This window comes from Schistocerca piceifrons, chromosome 7 (assembly GCF_021461385.2).
Source record: "Schistocerca piceifrons isolate TAMUIC-IGC-003096 chromosome 7, iqSchPice1.1, whole genome shotgun sequence".
Classification (NCBI taxonomy): Eukaryota; Metazoa; Arthropoda; class Insecta; order Orthoptera; family Acrididae; genus Schistocerca; species Schistocerca piceifrons.
In genome coordinates, this window is record NC_060144.1 from 253,815,266 (window position 1) to 253,841,228 (window position 25,963).

General features: G+C 44.1%; 1 protein-coding gene across 1 annotated transcript in view; it reads left to right on the forward strand.

Moving 5' to 3' along the window:
- LOC124805609 (dipeptidase 1-like) overlaps window positions 1-25,963 on the forward strand; it is a gene marked incomplete at its 5' end in the record, with an annotated part of 107,135 nt that overhangs the window by 71,834 nt on the left and 9,338 nt on the right. Inside the window, 3 exons of the mRNA XM_047266176.1 lie at window positions 1,221-1,397; window positions 12,906-12,990; window positions 16,781-16,856. Coding sequence (XP_047122132.1) covers window positions 1,221-1,397; window positions 12,906-12,990; window positions 16,781-16,856 — 338 coding nt within the window. The remainder of the gene's footprint in view (window positions 1-1,220; window positions 1,398-12,905; window positions 12,991-16,780; window positions 16,857-25,963) is intronic.

Genomic DNA, 25,963 nt, shown 5'->3' on the forward strand with positions numbered 1-25,963 from the left:
ACCGACACGTGGCGTCTGATACATTTGTTACATTACATATGCACAAACTGTATTAATTTGATTTTTCTAATTTGCTTTTGTCTCTAAAAGTACTTAGTTAAGATCTGTAGTTGTCAAGGTTAAAATCTGTACTTGTCAAAATTGTAATACACAGTAAAATTATCGTTTTTGTACGATCGAAAACAAAGAGCGATTTCTATGTTCATGGCGCTGGTGTAGACTTGTTTTCCTCCATGGTCTGCTTCCGTATTTCCCGCTATTTCGGTGTTGTGTCGCGAGCTGTTCAGTCGTCTGATGTCCATCGCCGCGGGCAAGAGGGCCACGCTGGAGGACCCCGTCAACGACGCCAGGCTCTGCACGCGTCTTCAGCTGTTTCACCGAGCACCATCTCTCATCCTTCGCCTTGGACTTCTATACGCAACAGTGATAATTTCAGTAAATCGTCATAAATACTAAAATAGGCATTATGATTTAACTCACTTTACTTTCCTCTTACCCACTTCAGCTATGACCACATGGCACTACCTGTTAATAAGATACTTAAATTTGTGTCGGACCGGAACCCGTACATCCCCCACAATTTTTCCTACAAAAATATTCATGTCAGTAATACGTAGTATATGTTTACCTAATACAGCCGATGCGGAGGTATTGGTATTAAGCGAATGTATATTGAACTAATTTCATACGCTGTCGATCGTCGGTAATGCCTGTTCCCTCAGACAGACGAGTAAATATTGGTCCGATGTACTCTGACAGAGACTGTACAGTGACTAACGGAATATATTTGTAGGTGTATATGAATATATTTCTAGGTGTAGGTGTTTCGAATACCATCCACGGAATCACCTCTAATGATCTCGTGAAACAATAATAACAGATATTGTAGAATGGTTGAACTTTGTATTTAACTTCGCTCCTCCAAATATTGTAACCATGGTTACGGTTACAATGTTTGGAGAAACTAAGTTAAATGCAAACGATGCATTTGGCAAGCTTAAGTTAGACTCATCCTCTCGACATGTATTTCACATGTTGCTCGAATTTTAATCCGGAATTCGTGTTGCTGCTCACAACTTACACGCTGAGCACATACACCTGTTTTCCCGTGCTGCCTGCAGTACGAAAAACTGCCGGGGTAAAGTAATGCAAGTTTTTCATGCAGCACATGTATAAGAAGTCCCTCTTGACTTATGGCATGACTCTGTTCTTGCTGTCAGCTGGTGGTGCGGGAGATGAACCGGCTGGGCATGATGGTGGATCTGTCCCACGTGTCGGTGCCCACCATGCTCGACGCCCTCAGGACGAGCCGGGCGCCGGTCATCTTTTCACACTCCGCCGCGCATGCGCTGTGCAACAGCTCCAGAAACGTGCCCGACCACGCGCTGCGCCTCCTGGTGAGTACACGACGCTACTGTTAATATTTAATTAACCGTACAGCCATGTACTGACGCGTGTGAACAAGTGTCGAGCGGTTCGAGCTGTCTACGTCATAGCCAGGGAAATCTTGATTACGGCTGTAACTTTCGATCGTCATGCGATGTAGCAACATCTGTTTGAACTATTTTCATCGCAAGTTTTACACGAGAGTGAACATTGCGCCATGTATTCTCCGCCTTTGCTGTTCCGTCATTGCAGTCCCCATGTATAGTTAAATGGCACCCTGTCGATTACAGTCGCATACAGTTGCTGCAGAGAGTCTCTGCTGTTCCCTCGCGTTTATGCAACTGGATTTAACCAGCATGTGCACTATTCTTTCCACTACTAAGCAAAGATTTTGCTACAGCTGCAGCTAGTTAGCCGGCCAGTGTGGCCGTGTGGTTAAAGGCGCTTCAGTCCGTAATCGCGTGACCGCTCCGGTAGCAGGTTCGAATCCTGCCTCGGGCGTGGATGTGTGTGCTGTCCTTAGGTTAGTTAGATTTAAGTAGTTCTAAGTTCTAGGGGACTGATGACCGCAGATGTTAAGTCCCATAGTGCTCAGAGCCATTTGAACATTTTTTTTTTTTGCAGCTAGGGCGAATATTAACAAAAGCAACAAACTGCAGGTACGGACTCTTTACCGGCAATGGAGTACAGAAAAATCCAATGCACATGGTCCGGGAAGACATCGCTGACACGGGAGATGGCGCTGATGGATGAAAGTTCCTCTCGCCAAGTGTCGTGTGTTCTGTGTGCGTTTCAGTCTGTGTGATTGACGCAGCTTACTGTCAGTAGCAGTATGATCTGGTATTTATGTCGGAAAAGAGCTATGGTGGTGTTTGTGTACAGCCAAGCAGATGCAAACTTTCGATAGGCAGCACGGCCTTACCAAAACAAGTACCCTTACAGACAGTAAGCACATCGCGCAAAATATTAAGCACTTTTTGGCCGTTTGTGTGAGTCCTTTCAGACAGACGAACGTGCAGGGAGCTACCGTAATGTGCCTACAACAGTTTCGGAGGACCAGATTCAACAGGGTATTGGAACGAACCTTGGTAGAGTCTCTAGGCAAGTGTCCGGCCAACACGGTGTAGGCCAGAGTACTAGTATGTGTACCTTGCATTACAATCACTATTATACCTCTCACCTGCAGCGATACTAAGGATTATCAGCAGTGGATTTCTCTCTACGGGAAGGATTTGAAACTTCTTTATTTAAACGCATGTGGCTGTATTTAAATTGCTGAAGGACTGAGACCCACAAAATCGTAGCGCAACTGCTATCTGACTACCCCCCCCCCCCCAAAAAAAAAAAACTGACTTCTAATAATTCATAAGAATGGCCTAGACTAAAAAGAAATCCTAACAATAACCTATACACTTCATTAAGCACTTACCTCACAAAAATCTTCTTTATGCGAACTACTTCAATACAGCGAGCGTCAATATTGCGAGCTAAATAAAAGATTCTAACTACTAAAGCGACTAACTACTAACAGGCATGTGACATCCAGTTCAGACACGAATATAACTTGTCATTGACATCTAGTACAAAAGTTTATAATCATGAATAATATTCTATCTCCAAGTCTAACACGTACAGATCATTAGCCTACGCTAACACTTGAGACCTCTACCCTCCATCAATGCTAACTTCTCAACTCTAACAGCCATCTCCTGTCTGTTCAGCTCCACCCGCCCAACAGTAGTTCCATCACTCCTGGCGACTGACTTCCGACGGCCCAACAGTACTGGCCATTAACTTCCAACAACGAGTCCGACTAGCCCCAGAATCTCTTACAAAGAAAACACAGTCAGAGATCCAATGTTAAGCGCTAAATAGGGCTGCCAACACAGAAGCAGCACACTTACAGATTTTATTGATGATTTTTGTACCGGAACGTGCGGAAGAGTGCAGCATTCCATGTTCCATGATCCGACGAGTGAACGCGTGCAATGCGTCCCATGGAGGCCACTTTTAACATCTGTTGTTACGTGTGTACGATGTAGCTCTGTATTGCGTTCCGGGACGATTTGTTAGCGATGCCGGCCATCGTTCGTTTAGGGACACACATTCATAGGGCCTTTTTTCCTCCATTACCAATCATGAATCCGTCCCTGCAGTTTATCGGTTTTATGATTGTTCATCCAGTATGCGTTTCGTAGAAACTACGATCGTAAAACACGCTAAACAAGGGCTCAAGCATAAGCCGAAATGTACTACAGATTTGTCAGATATGTGTAATGTAAAAGCATGGTGTCGAGATTTAAAGAGCAGACGATCTCTGAGAACAGGAGGCACATGATATAAGAGTGTACATTTTCAGCCATAACAATATTTGAAAAAAACTGTTACCATTTTCTAACCGTTGCAACACACGGTAGAAGCTGCTGGATTCCATTTACAATTTACATTAGTGTATTCCCGCGACCAGCCCCTTCTTAAAAATAATTCACAGCTTTAACTAAACTACAACAGCATGAACACTTTCTCTTGCAACGCATTTATTAAACCTTTCTGATCATAAAGTAACCAAAAAATATCGAAATTTAACAATTTTAATTCTAAAAATGCACGAATTTAATTTGAAAGACTAGAACGAGTTGTAAAGATTAACAGCTCTTGAACCTTTATTTAAAGAAAATTTAAACCAAGAAGTTATAAGAATATTTCTTGGTCAACCACAGCATTCTCATAACATTGTACACGTCAACAACATCAATACTATACTAATATCTTACATGTGTATGTAACTTTCTTGTAAAGCATCACGTACTCCGTGTGTAGCTTAGGTATAATAAGTGTGCTTGAGACAAAAAAGCTTCCGTCGGAAAACCTGCACTTATTCAGAAAGCGCTGCTCTTGCGAAACTCAACTTGCCCTTTTCTCACAAGATATACTTCGAACAATGGAAAAGACAGATTCCATTTTTCTACATTTTCGAAGAGCGCTTGAGATGGTGCCGCACAGCCAGCTGTTAACGAAGGTGCAAGCGTACGAAATAAGTTCCCAGGTAAGGAGGAGGAGGAGGAGAAAGAGGAGGAATTAGTGTTTAACGTCACATCGACAACGAGATAATTAGGAATGGCCTGCAAGCTTGCATTAGGAAAGTGTGGGGAAGGAAATCGGCCATGCCCTTTCAAAGGAACCAGCCCACCATTTTCCTCGAGCTACTTAGGAAAATCGCAGAGAACCTAAATCTGGATGACTTGAACCGTTGTCCTCCGGAATGCGAGTCCAGTGTACTAATCGCTGCGCCATCTCTCTGGATGCCAGATACATGAATGGCTGGAATACTTCTTAAAAAATAGGAGCCCACACCACGTTGTCATTGACGGCGACTGTTCATCAGAGACAAGGGTATCGTGAGGAGTGCCCCAGGGAAGTGTGACAGGACCGCAGTTGTTCTCTGCATACATCAATGACCTGACAGACGGGATGAGCATAAATTTGCGGCTGTTTGCTGATAACGCTGTGGTGTACGGAAAAGTGGCAGACTATAGGAGTATACAGGGTGACTTAGACCGAATTTCTATCCGTGTGATGAATGGCAGCTAGCTTTAAATGTAGAAACTTTTAAGCTGATGTCGATGACTAGTAAAAACAATCTTGTAACGTTCGAATACAGCAATAGTAGTGTACCGTTGGACGCAGTGACGTGGATTAAACGAGCATGGAGAAGCCGAATGTTCAACGCAGTTGGTGAGTTATCCGCTGTTAGTTCAGCTGGCGAGCAGAGCTCGCAGCGAAAGACAATGGTTCCGGTCCTATAGAAAATTTTAATTACTTCAAGCTGTACAGCAGCAGTAGCACTGTTGCTGTCTGTTCTCTGAGGAACTTGATTATTCACGAGAATGCCCTTGTAATTGATTCTATTGAAATGTGTAAGTTTCTATTGGAGGAACACGTATCACCTAAATATAAAATACAGATCAGTTTATTGATATACAACTTTCATTTCACTACTTTTTATACAAATGTAGTGATTTCTGTCGCCTATTAAAATCAAGAGTAAGATAATTATACGTTATACACAACGAATCTACAGGAACCAATCAGACAATAAAAGAAACTATTGCCATTTCTAATACGATGAAACTGCGTGAAGAAGTGACTCCTGAGCTCCAAGTCGCAAGCTGAAGTGGTGTCAGTCCATAACCTAATCATAACATCCTACGACAGGAAGTTTAATTCATTCATTATATCACAGATAACATATGCAACGTAATAGCATTCCTCAATGGACAAGTATGTTAAAACTAGTCAATCATTCTCATGTTCGTGAAATTTCAGTACCACTCTAGTAGCAATGGCCATTTATGCCAATCGCTACTCTGTATTTTTGTTTGTTAAGAAGTTGCTCTTTTTTCGCTAACAGTTGCCCGTGCAATATTTATTTAGTCAACATATGACTGCAGTCCACAGTTCCTCTTAACAAATAAACTTTTAGAGCAGTCACTGTTTTGGTTCCGCGTTCGCTGTTTGTTCACAGACACTAGTATAACGAACAGGGTGTCTGAAATGTTTATTTTAGACTTCCAGTTTTCGTGTGTAGAACCAGTCTCGCCCAAGTTATTACGTGTCGAAATTAATATGTCCGAAATATAGTTATTATTTTTACCTTGTGGTAACCAACACATTCGAGCGATGTACATTGTCCGTCCACAACACTTTCAACAAATCACCAGTTACTGCAATTTGAACCGCTGTCGATGGTAAGTTCGTTCCAGCTCAGTTTTATACTTTGTTTACCGATAACATGGAGTAGCTATAGTGAGTACACGACTGAAATAGTAAGATAAAATTTGACGTTTTTGAAACAATCAAAGCTTCGTGAGGAACTACAATTATTGACAATTGGACATTTTTCAATGAATTTAGCAGCGAATGATAATTACCAAAAATTTTCGCTATATCGGTTAAACGATCATTTTTATGCTTTAAAAGACTTTTACGAAAGTGCCACTCATCCCATTCTAGCGGAAACGTTTTACATGAAGCTGTAGCATGTCAGCGCCAACTATCACAATAAATAACGACAATATGAATTTATATTTGGTGGTATATAGAATTCTGACTTTCAGCCTAGAGCCATCTGTATGACGGGATAAGACATCTGGAAAATGTGTTCCAGAAGCACGTTAAGAGAACTGGCAGTGAAAGGCCACGTTCCAAATTTGAGTCCCAGACTGGCACACAGTTTTAATCTCCTCCTCAGCAAACAGAAAATTCATCCTGGAAACAACCCTCTAAGCCCTGGCCAAGACGTACCTCCACAGTTACACGTTCTTCCAGCAGGACCACTCCAAGTGTGTGTGGAGGAAAACTTTAGCTGCGCGGGATTAGCCGAGCGGTCTTAGGCGCTGCAGTCATGGACTGCGCAACTGGTCCCGGCGGGGGTTCGAGTCCTCCCTCGGGCATGGGTGGGTGTGTTTGTCCTTAGGATAATTTAGGTTAAGTAGTGTGTAAGCTTAGGGACTGATGACCTTAGCAGTTAAGTCCCAAAGATTTCACACACATTCGAACATTTTTTGAAAACTTTAGTGTAGTTCGGAACGGAGGATAGCTGTAGTGGATAAGTAAAACTCTTCAGGTAGGACCTTACGTCGTATCTGAACAACTCAGCTGGTAAGAATACTGATCGTGGAAGGCTAGCCTCTGGGTTTGAGCACTGGTTTGCTACTCAGTTTTAATATCTTCGATCTTCTTTGTTTACTTTTAGTGAAATTTATTTTCTGAATGTTGTCTGAAAGTAATGAAACAGGGTACCAGTTCAGTTAGATACTGCCTATCTTGCCGAAAATACACAACGAATGAAGTTTGCAGCATCGAGAATACAATTAGTCAAAGCAAAATGCAGAAAATAATACCACGAAAAATAGTCTTTAAGTGTGAAGGAAACGCCTCAGGAGATTCATGGAACGAAAGGCAAAGCACGGTGTTGAAACTTGTGGGTGGAGCCTGCTGCCGGTGTGGCAGTCGCATAGCCAGAGAGAATAATGAGGAAATTTTCTGGCTTGTTTACCTTAACAACGCTTTTTTTGCAGTTGTAAGACTCTTCGCTTCCTCTAAATATCGTGAAATTTTGTAGTCTCTCTCACGAGTTGTTGTTCATGTTTGCTAAGCTACGCGACTGTGCTACGAATAACCTTGAGTGGTCGTCGACACGTCAAACTACGCACTCTCAAAGATGATTCAAATTGTACTTACAGAACTTTTATCACTTTTCAGCAAACGCTATCCGCGTATAAGCCGGTTTGACTGTTGTTAACGCTATTGTAATTATTCTAGAGCATTTAGAGGAACTTTAGGTTATTCGTTTTCTGTAAAAACAACATTTATCACTTAACTTCATTCTTAACTTAGGTATCGTTTTTATAACTAATAATTTACCACTAAAATACAGTAGCAGCATTGGCGACGGGGGCACAAATCCCGCATACAGAAATCGCTCGCCAGTCCGCAAGGAACTGAACTTGAAGAGTTGTTGAAATTATCTATGAATGATTGCAGCTTTCATTTCCAGTACTAGAATGAAATCTCACAAGTCACTTAGCATTTATCTTTTCAGTAATCAGATTCACGAAACTTAAAAAAAAATGGCTCTGAGCATTATGCGACTTAACATCTGAGGTCATCAGTCGCCTAGAACTTAGAACCAATTAAACCTATCTAACCTAAGGACATCACACACGTACATGCCCGAGGCAGGATTCGAACCTGCGACCGCAAAACTTTCAAAATACGAATGATGTTACTTATTATTGTCTAGTTGAATTTACTCTGGCTTTAAGAAACTACGTACGTCAAACTACTCAAGTTCTACTGTAATAGGACCCATAGAATTTGTACTTCACCACTTTCTTATGAAATTGTACCAAACAAAAGTTTACGTTGACAGAAACCTCTTTCTTAAGTAACAAACAGTATCTTGATAGGATTCAAGTTCTTGTGAAAGAGTGTGACACCATTTGCAATAAATTCCCACTATATAGTTTCCCCACAAAAAAGGATCAACACACCTCCTTTCTAAAATGACATTATCAATGCAAAAACACTAGTTACAAAGTATAAAGCATTTTTGGTGCCTAAGAGTTGAGAGTATTGTACGAATGTCCTTTCATAGTATTCTTAGGTCACGTATTATACAGATAGACAAAGCATGCCATACTATATAAGTCGGGGATCTATGCTTGATACAACTCAGACACAATTCTTGCAACATCCAATTTTTATTGGAAATATCTTGCATTCAAAGCTTTAATTTATATGAAGTGTCTTGCGCTGCGGAAGGGTCTAATCGTCGCCATCAGTCACAACATGCGCAATTTTGAAACACAAAGACCTCATTCTCGTAAAGCGCACTATTATGTGTGCTTCACTCGTCCACTGCCTGTTAGCTACCGTCCGCCGCTATCATCAAGTCGCACTCCTCGACCATGGGAAAGTGTTTCAAAAAACGGAAAAGGCAAGGCCGAAGGCATACAGAACAGGCTGTGGTTAGCTTACTGCGCATTTCTCCCAAAGAAAAGATGTTACTGGCACGGAAATGACAAGGGAAAAACTAATCAGTTGAAGGCATAAGGCTTCTCTACGTCGGTTCTAAATAACAATCTTTGCTTTACAGTAAATTGTTATTTTCTCAGGAAGAAACCATTATAATAATTAAATGTATAACAATGTGATAATACAGTAACTTGCTAGTTGTGAAATACCTATTCATCAACCTTGTGACCTCTCCCTCACAACACAAAAGAAACAATGTTATTGTGCTGTTTAAGACTTTCCCGACGTAGTAACTACTTCATTTGTTCACGGGCGTCGCGTCGGATAATGTTGTGGAAGTTGCACATTATTTCGACGAGACAGCTGCTCGTCATCTTCAGGTGCTTACTGACGCGTTGCTGCAATAGCTCGCCAATATACACTCCTGGAAATTGAAATAAGAACACCGTGAATTCATTGTCCCAGGAAGGGGAAACCTTATTGACACGTTCCTGGGGTCAGATACATCACATGATCACACTGACAGAACCACAGGCACATAGACACAGGCAACAGAACATGCACAATGTCGGCATTAGTACAGCGTATATCCACCTTTCGCAGCAATGCAGGCTGCTATTCTCCCATGGAGACGATCGTAGAGATGCTGGATGTAGTCCTGTGGAACGGCTTGCCATGCCATTTCCACCTGGCGCCTCAGTTGGACCAGCGTTCGTGCTGGACGTGCAGTCCGCGTGAGACGACGCTTCATCCAGTCCCAAACATGCTCAATGGGGGACAGATCCGGAGATCTTGCTGGCCAGGGTAGTTGACTTACACCTTCTAGAGCACGTTGGGTGGCACGGGATACATGCGGACGTGCATTGTCCTGTTGGAACAGCAAGTTCCCTTGCCGGTCTAGGAATGGTAGAACGATGGGTTCGATGACGGTTTGGATGTACCGTGCACTATTCAGTGTCCCCTAGACGATCACCAGTGGTGTACGGCCAGTGTAGGAGATCGCTCCCCACGCCATGATGCCGGGTGTTGGCCCTGTGTGCCTCGGTCGTATGCAGTCCTAATTGTGGCGCTCACCTGCACGGCGCCAAACACGCATACGACCATCATTGGCACCAAGGCAGAAGCGACTCTCATCGCTGAAGACGACACGTCTCCATTCGTCCCTCCATTCACGCCTGTCGCGACACCACTGGAGGCGGGCTGCACGATGTTGGGGCGTGAGCGGAAGACGGCCTAACGGTGTGCGGGACCGTAGCCCAGCTTCATGGAGACGGTTGCGAATGGTCCTCGTCGATACCCCAGGAGCAACAGTGTCCCTAATTTGCTGGGAAGTGGCGGTGCGGTCCCCTACGGCACTGCGTAGGATCCTACGGTCTTGGCGTGCATCCGTGCGTCGCTGCGGTCCGGTCCCAGGTCGACGGGCACGTGCACCTTCCGCCGACCACTGGCGACAACATCGATGTACTGTGGAGACCTCACGCCCCACGTGTTGAGCAATTCGGCGGTACGTCCACCCGGCCTCCCGCATGCCCACTATACGCCCTCGCTCAAAGTCCGCCAACTGCACATACGGTTCACGTCCACGCTGTCGCGGCATGCTACCAGTGTTAAAGACTGCGATGGAGTTCCGTATACCACGGCAAACTGGCTGACACTGACGGTGGCGGTGCACAAATGCTGCGCAGCTAGCGCCATTCGACGGCCAACACCGCGGTTCCTGGTGTGTCCGCTGTGCCGTGCGTGTGATCATTGCTTGTACAGCCCTCTCGCAGTGTCCGGAGCAAGTATGGTGGGTCTGACACACTGGTGTCAATGTGTTCTTTTTTCCATTTCCAGGAGTGTATATGCTGACTCGCTAGAAAAGCACGGCCACAAGAGCTGCGGCACTAACGTTATCGTGACGAATCATAGAGCACGGCCATGGGCTTCTCATTTGCGACGCGAGAAAAGTGCGGACGCAAATTGCAGTCCGACTCAGGGCAGTGTGCTGGCGCTTAGTTTAAGTGTGCTTCAGTTGGATCCTTCCGGAGACGGCGACGCAGTAAAATGAAAGACATCCGCGCTCCTCAAATCCAGCCACTTTCCTGAACATCTTAATAATCCAACTGACGCACACTTGAACTAGTCGCCAACACTCTGCCCCGCGTGCGCGCTGGGTCGCAATTTACGGTCGCCACCCTTGTACGGCAGGGGGCACTGGATTTCGCCGAGCTTTATGATTCGTCCACGATGACATTATAGCCACAACCCTTAGCGCCTGCGCATTTCTAGCGAGTCAGCGTATATATTGGCGAGCCATTGCAGCAGCACGTCAGTAAGCACCTGACGATGACGAGCAGCAGTCTCGCAGAAATATTGTGCAGCTTCTACAACATTATCCGAAGCAATACCCGTGAATAAAAGAAGCAGCAGTGTTTTTGTTAGCAAGTTACCTGTTTTAGCAACAACACATTTCAGAAAAGTAAGTTAACACTGCTCCGTTACACACTGGGTATTGATGGTTACACAGCGTCATTTAAATTATTTTAAAATTTCTCGACCTCTTGTCTAAGTATTACGACGAACATTCTGCACTTCTGCTTGATGTCTTGGGTAAATTTTAAAATAAATACGTAATTTTAGTTTTGAAAAAGGGATGCAATGACTCGTGTAATATGGATTTAAGTCTCTTAGTATCTAATATCGACCGAGCGAGGTGGCGCAGTGGTTAGACACTGGACTCGCAATCGGGAGGACGACGGTTCCATCCCGCGTCCGGCCATCCTGATTTAGGTTTTCCGTGATATCCCTAAAACGCTCCAGGCAAATGCCGGGATGGTTCCTTTCAAAGGGCACGGCCGACTTCCTTCCCCGTCCTTCCCTAATCCGATGAGACCGATGACCTCGCTGTCTGGTCTCCTTCCCCGAAACAACCAACCAACCAATCTAATATCGTATCATGTAGATTACTGGGAGTCTATCTTAAGCTGAAATCATCTTCGTTGTCCAGGTAGCAGCTGTGCAAGGTATGATGATTCTATTTTATTAGAAATTATTAGTTATCTGTGAAATCATTCCGATGGATTTAAATAGTCAGAATGAGTACTGCCTTGAGACCTGGGTTTTACATGTACACCTACATGTCTCTTCCCATTCTGTACGCATGTTGCGTCTCTGCTGTCATTGTAGAAATGTCGGGTCTGTTGATCTGGCGGTGAAGCCCGCGCCTGGAAACACTGAGGTCGTGGGATCGAATCCAGAAAGAAACTACGGGAATTTTGAGTCTGTATTTAATACATTCTTCATCTCTCAAAGATGTGAGGAGTCACAGGGAAGAATGACACATGCTTCAACTCTAGGTTGACGTCTAAGTCCCTTTTTCTCGGTTGCATAACTGGGGTAGATTAAAGACCAGCAAGTCATTGAAGTGGTGTCCAATTGACAGATCTGCACTCGGCTCTTGACCCACGCGGAATTAATTTTATAACTGTAGAGATAGTTTTGTCTCTGTGTTGTAACCATCCTTTGCATTACATCTATACACTCATCTAGAAATACACATTACATACGTATATGTGAAAGTATTATGCTGACAACCGCAAACAGACCAATTTACGATATGTTCTACAAATGATCTACGGTATTTAATTAATAATGCAACTATTGTGGAAATGAACCAAGTTTGTAAGTTTTGGTATCATAATTGATCATGTATTAAGTTAAACTGATAAACTGTCATGTCGTCTTAACTCATGCTCAAAAAGAATCTAAGGCAAACACCCAGATATGTGAATGTTCCTGGTAACCATTCTCAAGTACAGAAACACATTAGATCTGGGTGTTTCGTATCCATGCAAGAAATTGTCGGTTTTTATTTAACGTCTCTTAACCAGTTTACTTCCCTTTAGATGGTAACCTAAGGAAATTTATTTATTGAGACTCCTGTGATTTTGCCGTGAATATTATTTACCAACAAAAGCTCTAATCTTATGTTTGTACAGAAAGCGAACGGTGGTATCGTGATGGTGGCCTTCTACCCTCACTTCGTGAGCTGCAGCGAGACGGCATCGCTGCATGACGTAGCAGGTAAGCTTCTCCCAGAGACACTTCATTTTCGACAAACATAAGAAACTTATGTTCATGTCGATCATGAAACACTTTCTAGTGTGACTAGTGATGCAAGTTGTGGACGATCCTTACGTACTGCACTTAGCGAAGGGTGATATCAGCGGTAATGAAACGCTGATGTGAAGAGCCAGCTAAGTTCCTTAACTTTCCGCAGTAGTGAGAGCCATCGAGCGGTGCCAGAGACACAGTAGGTTGGGCAGGCAATAAGGCAGAAGGTTTGCCTCTTGCAATTATTGTTTATGTGCTGAAAGAAATTAAACTCCATCCGAACAGGCCCCGGAAGGCCCAACGGTACCGACTGACCGCTGTGTCATCCTAAGAGTTGTGGATGCGAATGTGGAGGGACATATGGTCAGCACACCGCTCTGTCGGCTGTTGTCAGTTTTCGTCACCGTACGCGGTATTTCTCAGTCAAGCAGCTCCTCAGTTGGCCTCACAAGGGCTGAGTGCACCCCACTTGCCTACAGCGTTCGGCAGACCCTGACGGTCAGCCATGTAAGTGGTAGCCAAGCCCCACAGCACTTAACTTCGGTAATTTTATGGGAACTGTTGTTACCACTGCGACAAGGCCGTTGGCACATTTGCATGTGGAAGGAAAAATGAAAACGAGACTGATTCTAAAACATGTTATAAGTTCAGGTGCTAAAATATGGAAACAACAATACGTTCATTTACTTCATTGCACTTTACTGCCCATTGCTCGGTGCAACGACAATGTGTCCATTGTACTCCACTGTACTTTATTGTCCATTTCTCGAGTGCCATGGGCTTACAGTAACTGTACAAATTATGATTAAAGACGAATATTTATGTGAAATAACTCTTATACAGCTTAACTGGTTAGGTTCCATGCAGGTCCTGTACGTAATAAATGTTTGTATCACACCTGCAATAGCGGGAAGATCATGACACTCGACGCAAGATAACGCATTTTTTGACCTTGGTCTTCAGTTCAGATAAATAAGTCACACTATCATAAAAATTGTAGTCTAATGAAACTTCCTGGCAGATTAAAACTGTGTGCCCGACCGAGACTCGAACTCGGGACCTTTGCCTTTCGCGGGCAAGTGCTCTACCATCTGAGCTACCGAAGCACGACTCACGCCCGGTACTCACAGCTTTACTTCTGCCAGTACCTCGTCTCCTACCTTCCAAACTTTACAGAAGCTCTCCTGCGAACCTTGCAGAACTAGCACTCCTGAAAGAAAGGATATTGCGGAGACATGGCTTAGCCACAGCCTGGGGGATGTTTCCAGAATGAGATTTTCACTCTGCAGCGGAGTGTGCGCTGATATGAAACTTCCTGGCAGATTAAAACTGTGTGCCCGACCGAGACTCGAACTCGGGACCTTTGCCTTTCGCGGGCAAGTGCTCTACCATCTGAGCTACCGAAGCACGACTCACGCCCGGTACTCACAGCTTTACTTCTGCCAGTACCTCGTCTCCTACATTCCAAACTTTACAGAAGCTCTCCTGCGAACCTTGCAGAACTAGCACTCCTGAAAGAAAGGATATTGCGGAGACATGGCTTAGCCACAGCCTGGGGGATGTTTCCAGAATGAGATTTTCACTCTGCAGCGGAGTGTGCGCTGATATGAAACTTCCTGGCAGATTAAAACTGTGTGCCCGACCGAGACTCGAACTCGGGACCTTTGCCTTTCGCGGGCAAGTGCTCTACCATCTGAGCTACCGAAGCACGACTCACGCCCGGTACTCACAGCCTTACTTCTGCCAGTACCTCGTCTCCTAACTTCTTCTGGAAACATCCCCCAGGCTGTGGCTAAGCCATGTCTCCGCAATATCCTTTCTTTCAGGAGTGCTAGTTCTGCAAGGTTCGCAGGAGAGCTTCTGTAAAGTTTGGAAGGTAGGAGACGAGGTACTGGCAGAAGTAAAGCTGTGAGTACCGGGCGTGAGTCGTGCTTCGGTAGCTCAGATGGTAGAGCACTTGCCCGCGAAAGGCAAAGGTCCCGAGTTCGAGTCTCGGTCGGGCACACAGTTTTAATCTGCCAGGAAGTTTCATATCAGCGCACACTCCGCTGCAGAGTGAAAATCTCATTCTGGGTTGTAGTCTAATGTTATAGTTGGGAAGTAGTTCCGTTGTAAATCGTTCAATTTGGTCTCTTTTCCAGCAAACACAGCGAGTATATCACTTCATGACGTTTGTATGATATGCCATTAACAGTTCCTGTTTGGTGTCAGATGGTACGCTTGAGCGAGAAAGAAACAGACATATTTTATTGAATATTACGCTACTGTGTCTTAACTATAAACTTGCTCCAATATCTGAGCGCTGAAACTTCTGCATCCGGGACAGGGGGAGGCGAGTCAGCCAGGGGTGGACTCCACCTCGCGGATCAACGACGTGGGCTCTGGTGAGCCGGCCAACCTGGATAAAGTTTTTAAGCGGTATTCTGTATCTAAATAGCTAAATACCGGGCTACTACCCACGTTCCATGTCAGATACACAATATGCAAACATTTATAAAATGTTATATTACGTGAATACGAGTTGACACTAGACGCTGACAGATGAGACACACAAATTCCTTCCAGAGAGGAGTGGTGAGATAATGAAGAACATCTGGCCTCCAAATGCTACCAACGGTGCCGAAACGAATAACAAAGCAGACCACGTAGAGAAACGACAAAAGAGAGAAGGAAATTCAAGAATTATGTCTAAACTTTTATTCTGTAATTTTTGTACGTATCTTTATACTTTTCTTCGTTAATGGAGCTTGTACGATGAATATCATTCTAGAAGTATTCATGTTTCTTATAAAATCATGCTGATTCTAAGTGTTCAAGGAAACCAAACAGCGAAGGTCATCAGTCTGCTACATCCCGAATCCTCCATCCCTCCAGGAGAAAAAAAACAGAGAACCCAGCTCGACTGTGTGCAGAGTAAATTCAGTATGAAAGGGTGAGGGAGCGTTCCAAGTCTTTGCGTAGCGTGTGTCTGAGGCGGAACATGGGAACCAGCCTGGTATACACCTATTGAGATGCGGAAAGCCACCTTAACAGCAGGTCCAGGGTGGCTGGCATACCGAACCACGTCTTTAATCCTCCGGATGGATTTGATCCGAAGCCGGTATACTTCCATGTCCCAGACGCGGTCGCGGTAGCACTCGCGACTGCCAGGACAGGTCTAAAAACTGACTTTCAGATTGTGTATAGGAAGTGTGAATGATATCAGTTTCTTGTGGAACACTGCGAATAAGTCATAAAACGTAAATTTTCACTTTTATCTGCTTTGTAATTTTGTTCAACTCATTTTAAGGTGATAAATAGGAGAATAGTTTTAGTTATTACATCGATGTCCTCCTGTTACGTAGAAAACCGAATGTAAATATGTAATGAAATGAAGTAAAAGAAATGTAACACATCATTTGCAGGTTAGAATTTACATATTAGTCTATTGGTCAAAACAGCAAACAGACACTATCATGTGAATTTTTTACTTTCTTCGTATACACAATATGGCCTGCTTCCCACATTTCCCTACAATGGAAAGACTCATTATGAAGCATGACAAAAATTCTGCTAAATTTCCCTAAAGTCGTGGTAGCAGCCCTTGCATTGTATCTTGACGGAATTAAGTACCTGTCACAATGATTTCAATACCTTTTGTTTTGCCTTATTGCTGTTTCTTTTACTCCTTGCAAAGAAAGCTAATAAGAATGATCGTCTTAACTGTTATAATACTCGCAGTAGCTCCAGTGTGAATGTCACTTCCCGCCTCTGTGTGCAGCTCACATCGTGCATATACGAGAGGTAGCTGGAGTGGACCACGTCGGCCTCGGAGCTGGTTTCGACGGAATTAACATGTGAGTACCCTAATGTAGGAAAATCCTTCGCATTACACACTTGCACATATCTAGTTACATCATTTGTACAATGTCTAAGCGCTGCTGTACAATTACAAATGAAACACATTGTCAGATATCTCACAAAACAAAAGAGCGTACGTATTTCCTGCCACTCTTCACTCCTGTACGTGATTACTGTATGACTAGTATAGATGGCAGCCAAGTGCAAATAACTTGCGGAGGGTAGTTAAGTGCCTTGGGTGGAAAATAAGGCTTGGAATTAATTATCTGTAAGGTACATCGCTCCCCTCTCCCCCTCCCCTCGCTCTCCCCTCCTCCCCTGGCCAGCGGTTGGGTGGCTTGCTTGCCTCAGCGTTACTGGACTGCGTTACCTTACGTGGAGCCGCAACTGGGGATACCTGTTGAGGGGCCAGACAAACATATGGTTCCTGAAGACGGACAGCAGCCTTTCCAATAGTTGCAGGGACAGCAGTCCGGATGATTGACTGACCTGATTTTGTAACATGAACCAACAAGGCCTTGCTGTGCTGGTACTGCGAACGGCTGGGGGCAAGGGGAAACTACAGCTGCAATTTTTCCCGAGGGCATACAGCTTTCTTATGGTTAAATAATATAGACGTCGTCTTGGGATTAAATATTCCGGAGGTAAAGTAGTACCCCATTCAGATCTCAGGACGGGGAATTAACAGGATGATGTCGTCATCGGGAGAAACAAAAGGGGCATTCTACGGATCGGAGAGTGAAATATTAGAGCCCTTAATCTGACGGGAGGGTTAGAAAATTTTAAAAAAAAATAGGCAGGTTGAAGTTAGATATAGTGGGAATTAGTAAATTTCGGTGGCAGGAGGAGCAGGACTTCTGCTCAGGAGAATACAGGGTTACAAACACAAAGTCAAGTAGGGGTAGTGCAGAGGTGGGTTCAATAATGAATAAGAAAATATGTATGCGGGTAAGCTACTTTGAACAGTGTAGTGAACGCATTATCGTAATGGAATAAATGGAAATGAGCGTTTGGCGTCGGTCGGGAGGCCCCTTACGGGGCAGGTCCGGCCGCCTTGGTGCAGGTCTTATTACATTCGACGCCACACTGGGCGACCTGTGCTGCGGATGGGGATCAAATGATGATGAAGACAACACAACACCCAGTCCCTGAGCGGAGAGAATCCCCGACCCAGCCGAGAATCGACCCTGGGCCAATAGGACGGCACTCCGTCACGCTGACCACTCAGCTATTGGGGCGGACATCATAATAAAGATAGACACGAAGTCCAGGTCTACCACAGTAGTACAGATTTATATGCCAAATACCTCCGCAGATGATGAAGAGATTCAAGAAATGTGTGATGAGATAAAAAATTATTCAGATAAAGAAGACGAAAATTTAATTGTGTTGAGGGACTGGAATTCGAAAAGGAAGACAAGGAAAAATAGTAGGTGAATATGGACTTCCGGAAAAGAATGAAAGAGGAAGACATCTGGTCGAATTTTGCATAGAGCATATTTTAACCATTATTAACACTTGGTTTCAGAATTATAAAACAATACTGTATACGTAGAAGAGACCTGGAGACTCCGGAAGGTTTCAGATTGATTATGTAATGGTCAGACAGAGATTTAGGAACGAGATTAAACTGTAAGACATTTCTAAGGGCAAATGTGGAATCTGACCACAATTTATTGATTATGCGCTGTAGATTAAAACTCATGAACCTGGAAAAAGGTAGGAAATTAAGAAGACGGGGCTTGTATAAGTTAAAGGAACCAAAGGTTGTTGAGTGTTTCAGAAACAGGATTAGGTAACAGGTGACTGGAATAGCGTTCAAATGGTTCAAATGACTCTGAGCACTATGGGACTTAACTGCTATGGTCATCAGTCCCCCAGAACTTAGAACTACTTAAACCTAACTAACCTAATGACATCACACACATCCATGCCCGAGGCAGGATTCGAACCTGCGACCGTAGCGGTCGCGCGGTTCCAGACTGCAGCGCCTAGAACCGCTCGGCCACTCCGGCCTGCATAGTGGAGGCGGCAGAGTATAAAATATGTAAAAAGGTGAGGCCTAGCAGAAACCTTGGATAGCAAAAGTGACATTGAATTTAACTGATGATTGGAAATATATAAAAATGCAGCAAACGAAGTAGGCGAAAGGGAATACAAACGTTTATAAAATGAGACTGACAGGAAGTGCAAAATGACTAAGCAGGAATGGCCAGTGGACAAATGTAAGAATTCCGGAACATATTTCAGTAGGTGAAAAACAGATACTGCCTATAGGAAGATAAAAGACGTCTTTGGAGAAAGAAGGAGCTGTAAGAATATCAAGTGCTCGGATGGAAAACCAGTCCTAGGCAAAGAAGGGAAAGCTGAAAGGCGGAAGGAGTATACAGAGGATCAGAACAAGGCTGATGAAGGCAATATTATAGAAACGAAAGTGGGCATAGATAAAGATGAGATGGGAGAGCTCTGTAAGATATAAGTAGAAACAAGATCCCTGGAGTAGACGATATTCTGTCAGAACTACTACTAGCCTTGGGAGAGCCACCCATGATAATCCTTTCCATCTTGTGTGAAAGATGTATGTGAAATAGCCTCAGTCTTCAAGAACAATTAATAAGTTCAGTTCCAAAGAGAAGAGGTGCTGACAGGTGTTACTATTACCGCACTACCAGTTTAGTGAGTCATGGTTGCCAAATACTAATAGGAACTCTTTGCACAACAATGGATAGATCAGTTTCGATTCCGGAGAAATGTAGGAACACGCTAGGCTTAGAGGATAGGTTAATGAAAGACAAAAATACGTTTATAGCATTTGTGAATCAAGAGAACACTTTTGACAATGTTGACTGGAATACTCTCTTTTCAGATTCTGAAGGTAGCAGGGGTAAAACACAGGGAATGAAACACGATTTACAATTTGTACAGAAACCAGACGGCAGATATAAGAGTGAATGGGCATGGAAGGGAAGCAGTGGTTGAGAAGGGAGTGAAACAAGATTGTAGCCTATCCCCGATGTTATTCAATCCGGACATTTAACAGACGGTAAAAGAAACCAAAGAAAAATATGGGACAGGAATTATTAAAGTTCAGAGAAAAGAAACAAAAACTTTAAGCTTCTCCGATGACAAAGTAATTCTGTCAGAAACAGCAAAGGGCTTGGAAGAGCAGTTGAACGGAATGGACAGTGACTTGAAAGGAGGATAAAATATGAACATCAATCGGAGCCAAACAAGAGTAGTGGAATGTTGTCGATTTGGAAACGAGACACTAGAAGTGGTAGGTGAATTTTCCTATTTAGGTAGCAAAATAACTGATGATGGCCGATGTATTGGAGGGAAGTATGGTGCGTAAAGATCGTAGAGGGGGACCAAGATATGAAAACAGTGAGCAGATTCAGAAGAATATTGGTTGCAGTAGTCATTCGGAGGTGAAGAGGCTCTCACACGATAGAGTAGCTTGGAGAGCTGTATCAAACCAGCCTTAGGGCTGAAGACCACAACAACAACAAGGTACAAAAGATTACGTCTTGACAATAAATAAAAAAGTGTGTGGGGCACTCAAAATTTCCCCTTTAGAGTCACTGCTGCAACGTGTGTGTGGAATTTAGCGCGACTCTGATGCGATGTATATGCACCGACATGTAGGCAAGGGATTGATGACATTAGTGTCTTTCGCACGTGCATGCGGTGAATGCACGGACGTGAACTACGACGACGCTATTACCGAATGCATCCAAACAGTACAAACGTGCTGTTATTCCATTCTAGGCGGCAAAAGGACAAACACGGATAGACCAGAGACTGAATAGTATGCGTTGGGTAGCATGTCTGTCGAAAACCACCGCTGTGCAGTGGTGCTCAAAGTTCCGTGCTGGTCGCGATTCGACGCGAGACACACGTCCCCATTTGCAAATGTCATAACGCAGTAGTTGTGCCAATTTAACGGCGAGACTTTCGAGCATCCCCCCCCCCCCCCCCCTTAAGCCCTGATTTCTCCTCGTGTGATTATGGCGTGTTCGGTCTCTTAAAAAACGTCCTGAATGTTCGGCGATTCCTGTCGGACGAGGATGCCTAGCAGGCTGTCACTGACTTCCTCAGGCAGCAGGACATGGTACTATACTGAACGTGTATCTTCAACTTAGTGCGTCGGCGGGATGATAGCCTCAATGCTCACAGCGATTTTGTCTGACTAGGTTACTGATTGTGGATGTACGGCCATTTTACCGCCCCTTATGTTTCAAACAGATAGATATCGGAATTAACGGTCAAGAGCACGAACAAGCAGGAAAAAGTCTAAGGATACTAACATGCGTAGGTCCACTTCTACAGAAATTTAATAACGTTGAGCAAACACCTCATAGGTGAGACATAGGGCGTGGAGGACGAGTAACTTGTTCGTTCTGTGATTTCTGTAATACTTGCATCCCAATACTCGAAACCGTCGATTCTTTTCACATTTTTACATTTATCTATATATCTAGAACGTCATCCGCATAAAAGGGTCTTTTAACAAGAAAAGAGAGTTTTCGGTTCTGTAGAGAAACAGAAATTTCAAATCATTTTTTTTTTGTACATAAGGCATCGTTTGTATTAGTGAAAACTGTCACGGATGAATGTATACGTTTGTAGAAGCAAAATTGTTACGGTAAAGGAAGATCCACAGTCTAGCCACTTGCGAAATAATATCAAGCCACCATTGACTTCGGTACGAAATACTCTATTATCCTCGATGCTACAAATGTATAAGATGAAGTCTTAACCGAATTGGGCTGAAGTTTGACCCATGTCTGATGGCCATAGAACGACATAGAGGCGTGATGGGACACAGACACGTCTTTCTGCTAGTGTTAAGCTGACACCTAACACTCTAATATCATCCAGAAACACTTAGTCGAGGATTCACAACTGGCCCTCCAAGATCCTCATCTCAGTCTTCTAGATTCTTCCTCCTGGCGTCATCTCAGAAATATGGTTGAAGAACGTGGACCGTGAATTGTACAGAGGATATTTGAAATAATTCGTATTTCACTGCTTAGACGAGTACATTATTTCAAACGTCTCCGAGTTTCTGCGGCGCCTGACGAAGTCTCACTCGCGTCACTGCACTCCTAGCGCCGTGTTCTGGGTGAGACATATCAAGCGACGCACTGCTCCCTGATGTTTCTTGGTGGACCGGAATTATTTGCATTCATCTCTGTACATATACAATTAGGCTGAATTGATGCCCCGTCGCAAAACAATTAGTGTCAAAAGATTTTCATATCCGACCACTGAACGGGAAAATTAGCGCCGGCGAACAGTTGCTACATCGTCTGCAACAGGTTTATAACATATGATTCATGAAGAACTGGATAGCAGTCTAAAGTTAAAAGAGAGACAACACACACAAGTACTGGAACAAATCGGATTTATTGTCTCCTTTAGACCTCACTACGTCAGCCTCGTTGTTATCGAACAGTACGTCCAACTACCATATCTCTCCATGTTCTAACATGGAACATCTATCGACTTAGCAGAAGTCACTCCCAACCTCACAAAAATCGGAAAACCATCTCTACTCATCACCGAATATCGACTCCAAACTCTCAACACTTTTAAAACCCCGGTTCCACCCCACAAGACCGACGACTACCGTCCTACCCAGGGGCAGTTGATAATGTTTTCCAGACACAAGAGTCGAATCATTTGGGCGTCCCCTCTTTCCCCATCCCTCCCCCACACCCGTTGCGACGACACTACTAGTTTTTCCTTGAGCTGTATGTAAGACATTTAAAATGATACGAGGAGCGTTCAATAAGTAATGCAACACATTTTTTTCTGACAGCAGGTTTGTGTTATACAGGATTGCAATACACCATAATATTTCCCACTCTTTTGGCAATGAAACCCCATTTCTCGACGTAATCTCCTTGAATGCACGGCCTTACACTACATGACTGGAAGACTCACTTAATACTACACTACTGGCCATTAAAATTGATACACCACGAAGATGACGTGCTACAGACGCGAAATTTAAACGACAGGAAGAAGATGCTGTGATATGCAAATGATTAGCCTTTCAGAGCATTCAAAGAAGGTTGGCGCTGGTGGCGACACCTACAACGTGGTGACATGAGGAAAGTTTCCAACCGATTTCTCATATTCAAACAGCAGTTGACCGGCGTTGCCTGGTGAAACGTTGTTGTGATGCCTCGTATAAGGAGGAGAAATGCGTACCATCACGTTTCCGACTTTGATAAAGGTCGGATTGTTAAAAAAAGAAAAAAATGGTTCAAATGGCTCTGAGCACTATGCGACTTAACTTCTGAGGTCATTAGTCGCCTAGAACTTAGAACTAATTAAACCTAACTAACCTAAGGACTTTACATACGTCCATGCCCGAAGCAGGATTCGAATCTGCGACCGTAGCGGTCGCTCGGCTCCAGACTGTAGCACATAGAACCGCACGGCCACTCCGGCCGGCGGTCGGATTGTAACCTATCGCGATTGCGGTTCATCGTATCACGACATTGCTGCTCGCGTTGGTCGAGATCCAATGACTGTTAACAGAATATGGAATCGGTGGGTTCAGGAGGGTAATACGGAACGCCGTGCTGGACCCCATCGGCCTCGTATCACTAGCAGTCGAGATGACAGGCATCTTATCCGCACGGCTGTAACGGATCGTGCAGCCACGTCTCGATCCCTGAGTCAACAGATGGGGACGTTTGCAAGACAACAACCATCCGCACGAACAGTTCGACGACGTTTGCAGCAGCATGGACTATCAGCTCGGAGACCATGGCTGCGGTTACCCTTGACGCTGCATCGCAGACAGGAGCGCCTGCGATGGTGTACTCAACGACGAACCTGTGTGCACGAATGGCAAAACGTCATTTTTTGGATCAATCCAGGTTCTGTTTACAGCAACATGATGGTTGCATCCGTGTTTGGCGATATCGTGGTGAACTCACATTGGAAGCGTGTATTCGTAATCGCCATACTGGCGTATCACCCGGCGTGATGCTATGGGGTGCCATTGGTTACACGTCTCGGACACCTCTTGTTCGCACTGACGGCACTTTGAACAGTGTACGTTACATTTCAGATGTGTTACGACCCGTGGCTCTAGCCTTCATTCGATCCCTGCGAAACCCTACCTTTCAGCAGGATAATGCACGACCGCATGTTGCATGCAGGTCCTGTACGGGCCTTTCTGGGCATAGAAAATGTTCGACTGCTGTCCGGGCCGGCACATTCTCCAGATCTCTCACCAAATGTAAACGCCTGGTCAATGGTGGCCGACCAACAGGCTCGTCACAATACGCCAGTCACTTCTCTTGATGAACTGTGGTATCGTGTTGAAGCTGCATAGGCAGCTATTCCTGTGCACGCCATCCAAGCTCTGTCTGACTCAATGCCCAGGCGTATCAAGGCCGTTATTACGGCCAGAGGTGATTGTTCTGGGTACTGATTTCTCAGGATCTATGCACCGAAATTGTGTGAAAATGTAATCACATGTCAGTTCTAGTGTAATATATCTGTCCAATGAATACCCGTTTATCATCTGCATTTCTCCATGGTGTAGCAATTTTAATGGCCAGTAGTGTACTATTGGTCGCCGTCGGAGCCATGTCTTCCTGAAAGGTAACCTCCCCATCATCCACATGCTACTCCCCTGGGGGTGCATCCTTTATTAGGCCAAACAGAAGGAAGTCGGAAGGTGCGTAGGCGACGACGAAGGCAGCGGGCACACACCTTTCATATCCCAACTGGTGGGAAAAAGAGTCAGCAGTGACAACAGAGAGGTCCAGATGGGCATCGAGGTGTCTGATTTTGATCCATCGATCGCCTCGAGTAAAAGCGTCGGCACGTTCCAACACTGCGGGAGTCGCAGCTGTGTGCGGCCGGCGAGCAGACGGGCGACTGGACAGGCTTTTGCGACATTTTTGCGGTGGTGAGAGACACCTGACCGTGCTTTTGTTAACTGCCAAGTCTCTGTGGGCCTTCTGCAAGTCCCTATGAATATCTGCAATGCCCTGGATTTCCGCAAAAAGAAACTCGATGACAGCTGTCTGGTTGGAACGCATCTCCATTACAGACTCCAGTTTGAAGGCTACACAAAGCGCCGCCACCCATCGGAACTTCATAAAACTACAGGCGCTACAGCAGGAATATTCCACGACGTCCCACATCAAATTCCGTGATTTTGCAATCGAAATTGACCAACAAAATAAATGTTTTCCATTACTTTTCGAACTTTTGTTGTTAGTGACTGTAGGGATCGTAGAAGTGGGTTGATCTTTCTTTCAAAGTAAGTACTACGTAGACGTTGACCTGAAATAGAAATAAATTTCTTAATCATATTCCAGGGCTAAATAATAAAGTTAATGATTAATGGAAACCATGTCAGCTCTTACTATTAGATATTTATTGTGTTACGGTAGGTATCGTTCGCTGAACGTCTTAAAATTGTGGAGTTGTGCTATGGTAACAACGTAAATGGCGTGCTTGTGTTATGTTAAAGACCGAATCCAAAAAGCACTTGTCGTAAGCATTCTGCCGACCGTTTGGCAAAAGTATAGCGAGAAGACACGGCATGCTGCATATAGTTCACTGCCGTGTATACTGCAGCAAGTCGCGTCTGCTGGCCATACTTTCGCGGTCGGCACGAAATCGGTGGTAACACAATAAATCTGAATAATAAAGCTGAAGTGGTTTCAATTAATGATTAATTTTACTACCAGATGTGGTACTCAGCGTGATCAAGACTATTTATAAATAAAAAAAGAAGAAAACGTTTCCACGTAAGGTAATTCCTGACAGCTATAGTGAATGCATAACGTACTTTGTTGCTCTAGCGTCAATAAAACATGTATTATTTATTAATGTGAGTGGAAAGGAAAAACATGAAGTTTGTTTGTTTAATATTGGAAATTTTTACATCTGTAATTTACAAATTATTTCACTTTATATGTGAAAAACTGGACAGAAATTTGAAGAAGAGTAATTTAGTTTTGTATTGACTTGTTAAATATAACACATTGTTTACCATTGACGGTGGTATGTTACATAGGACGAAAATTCACTAGTAAATAGTTAAATTTCAGAAAAAATTATC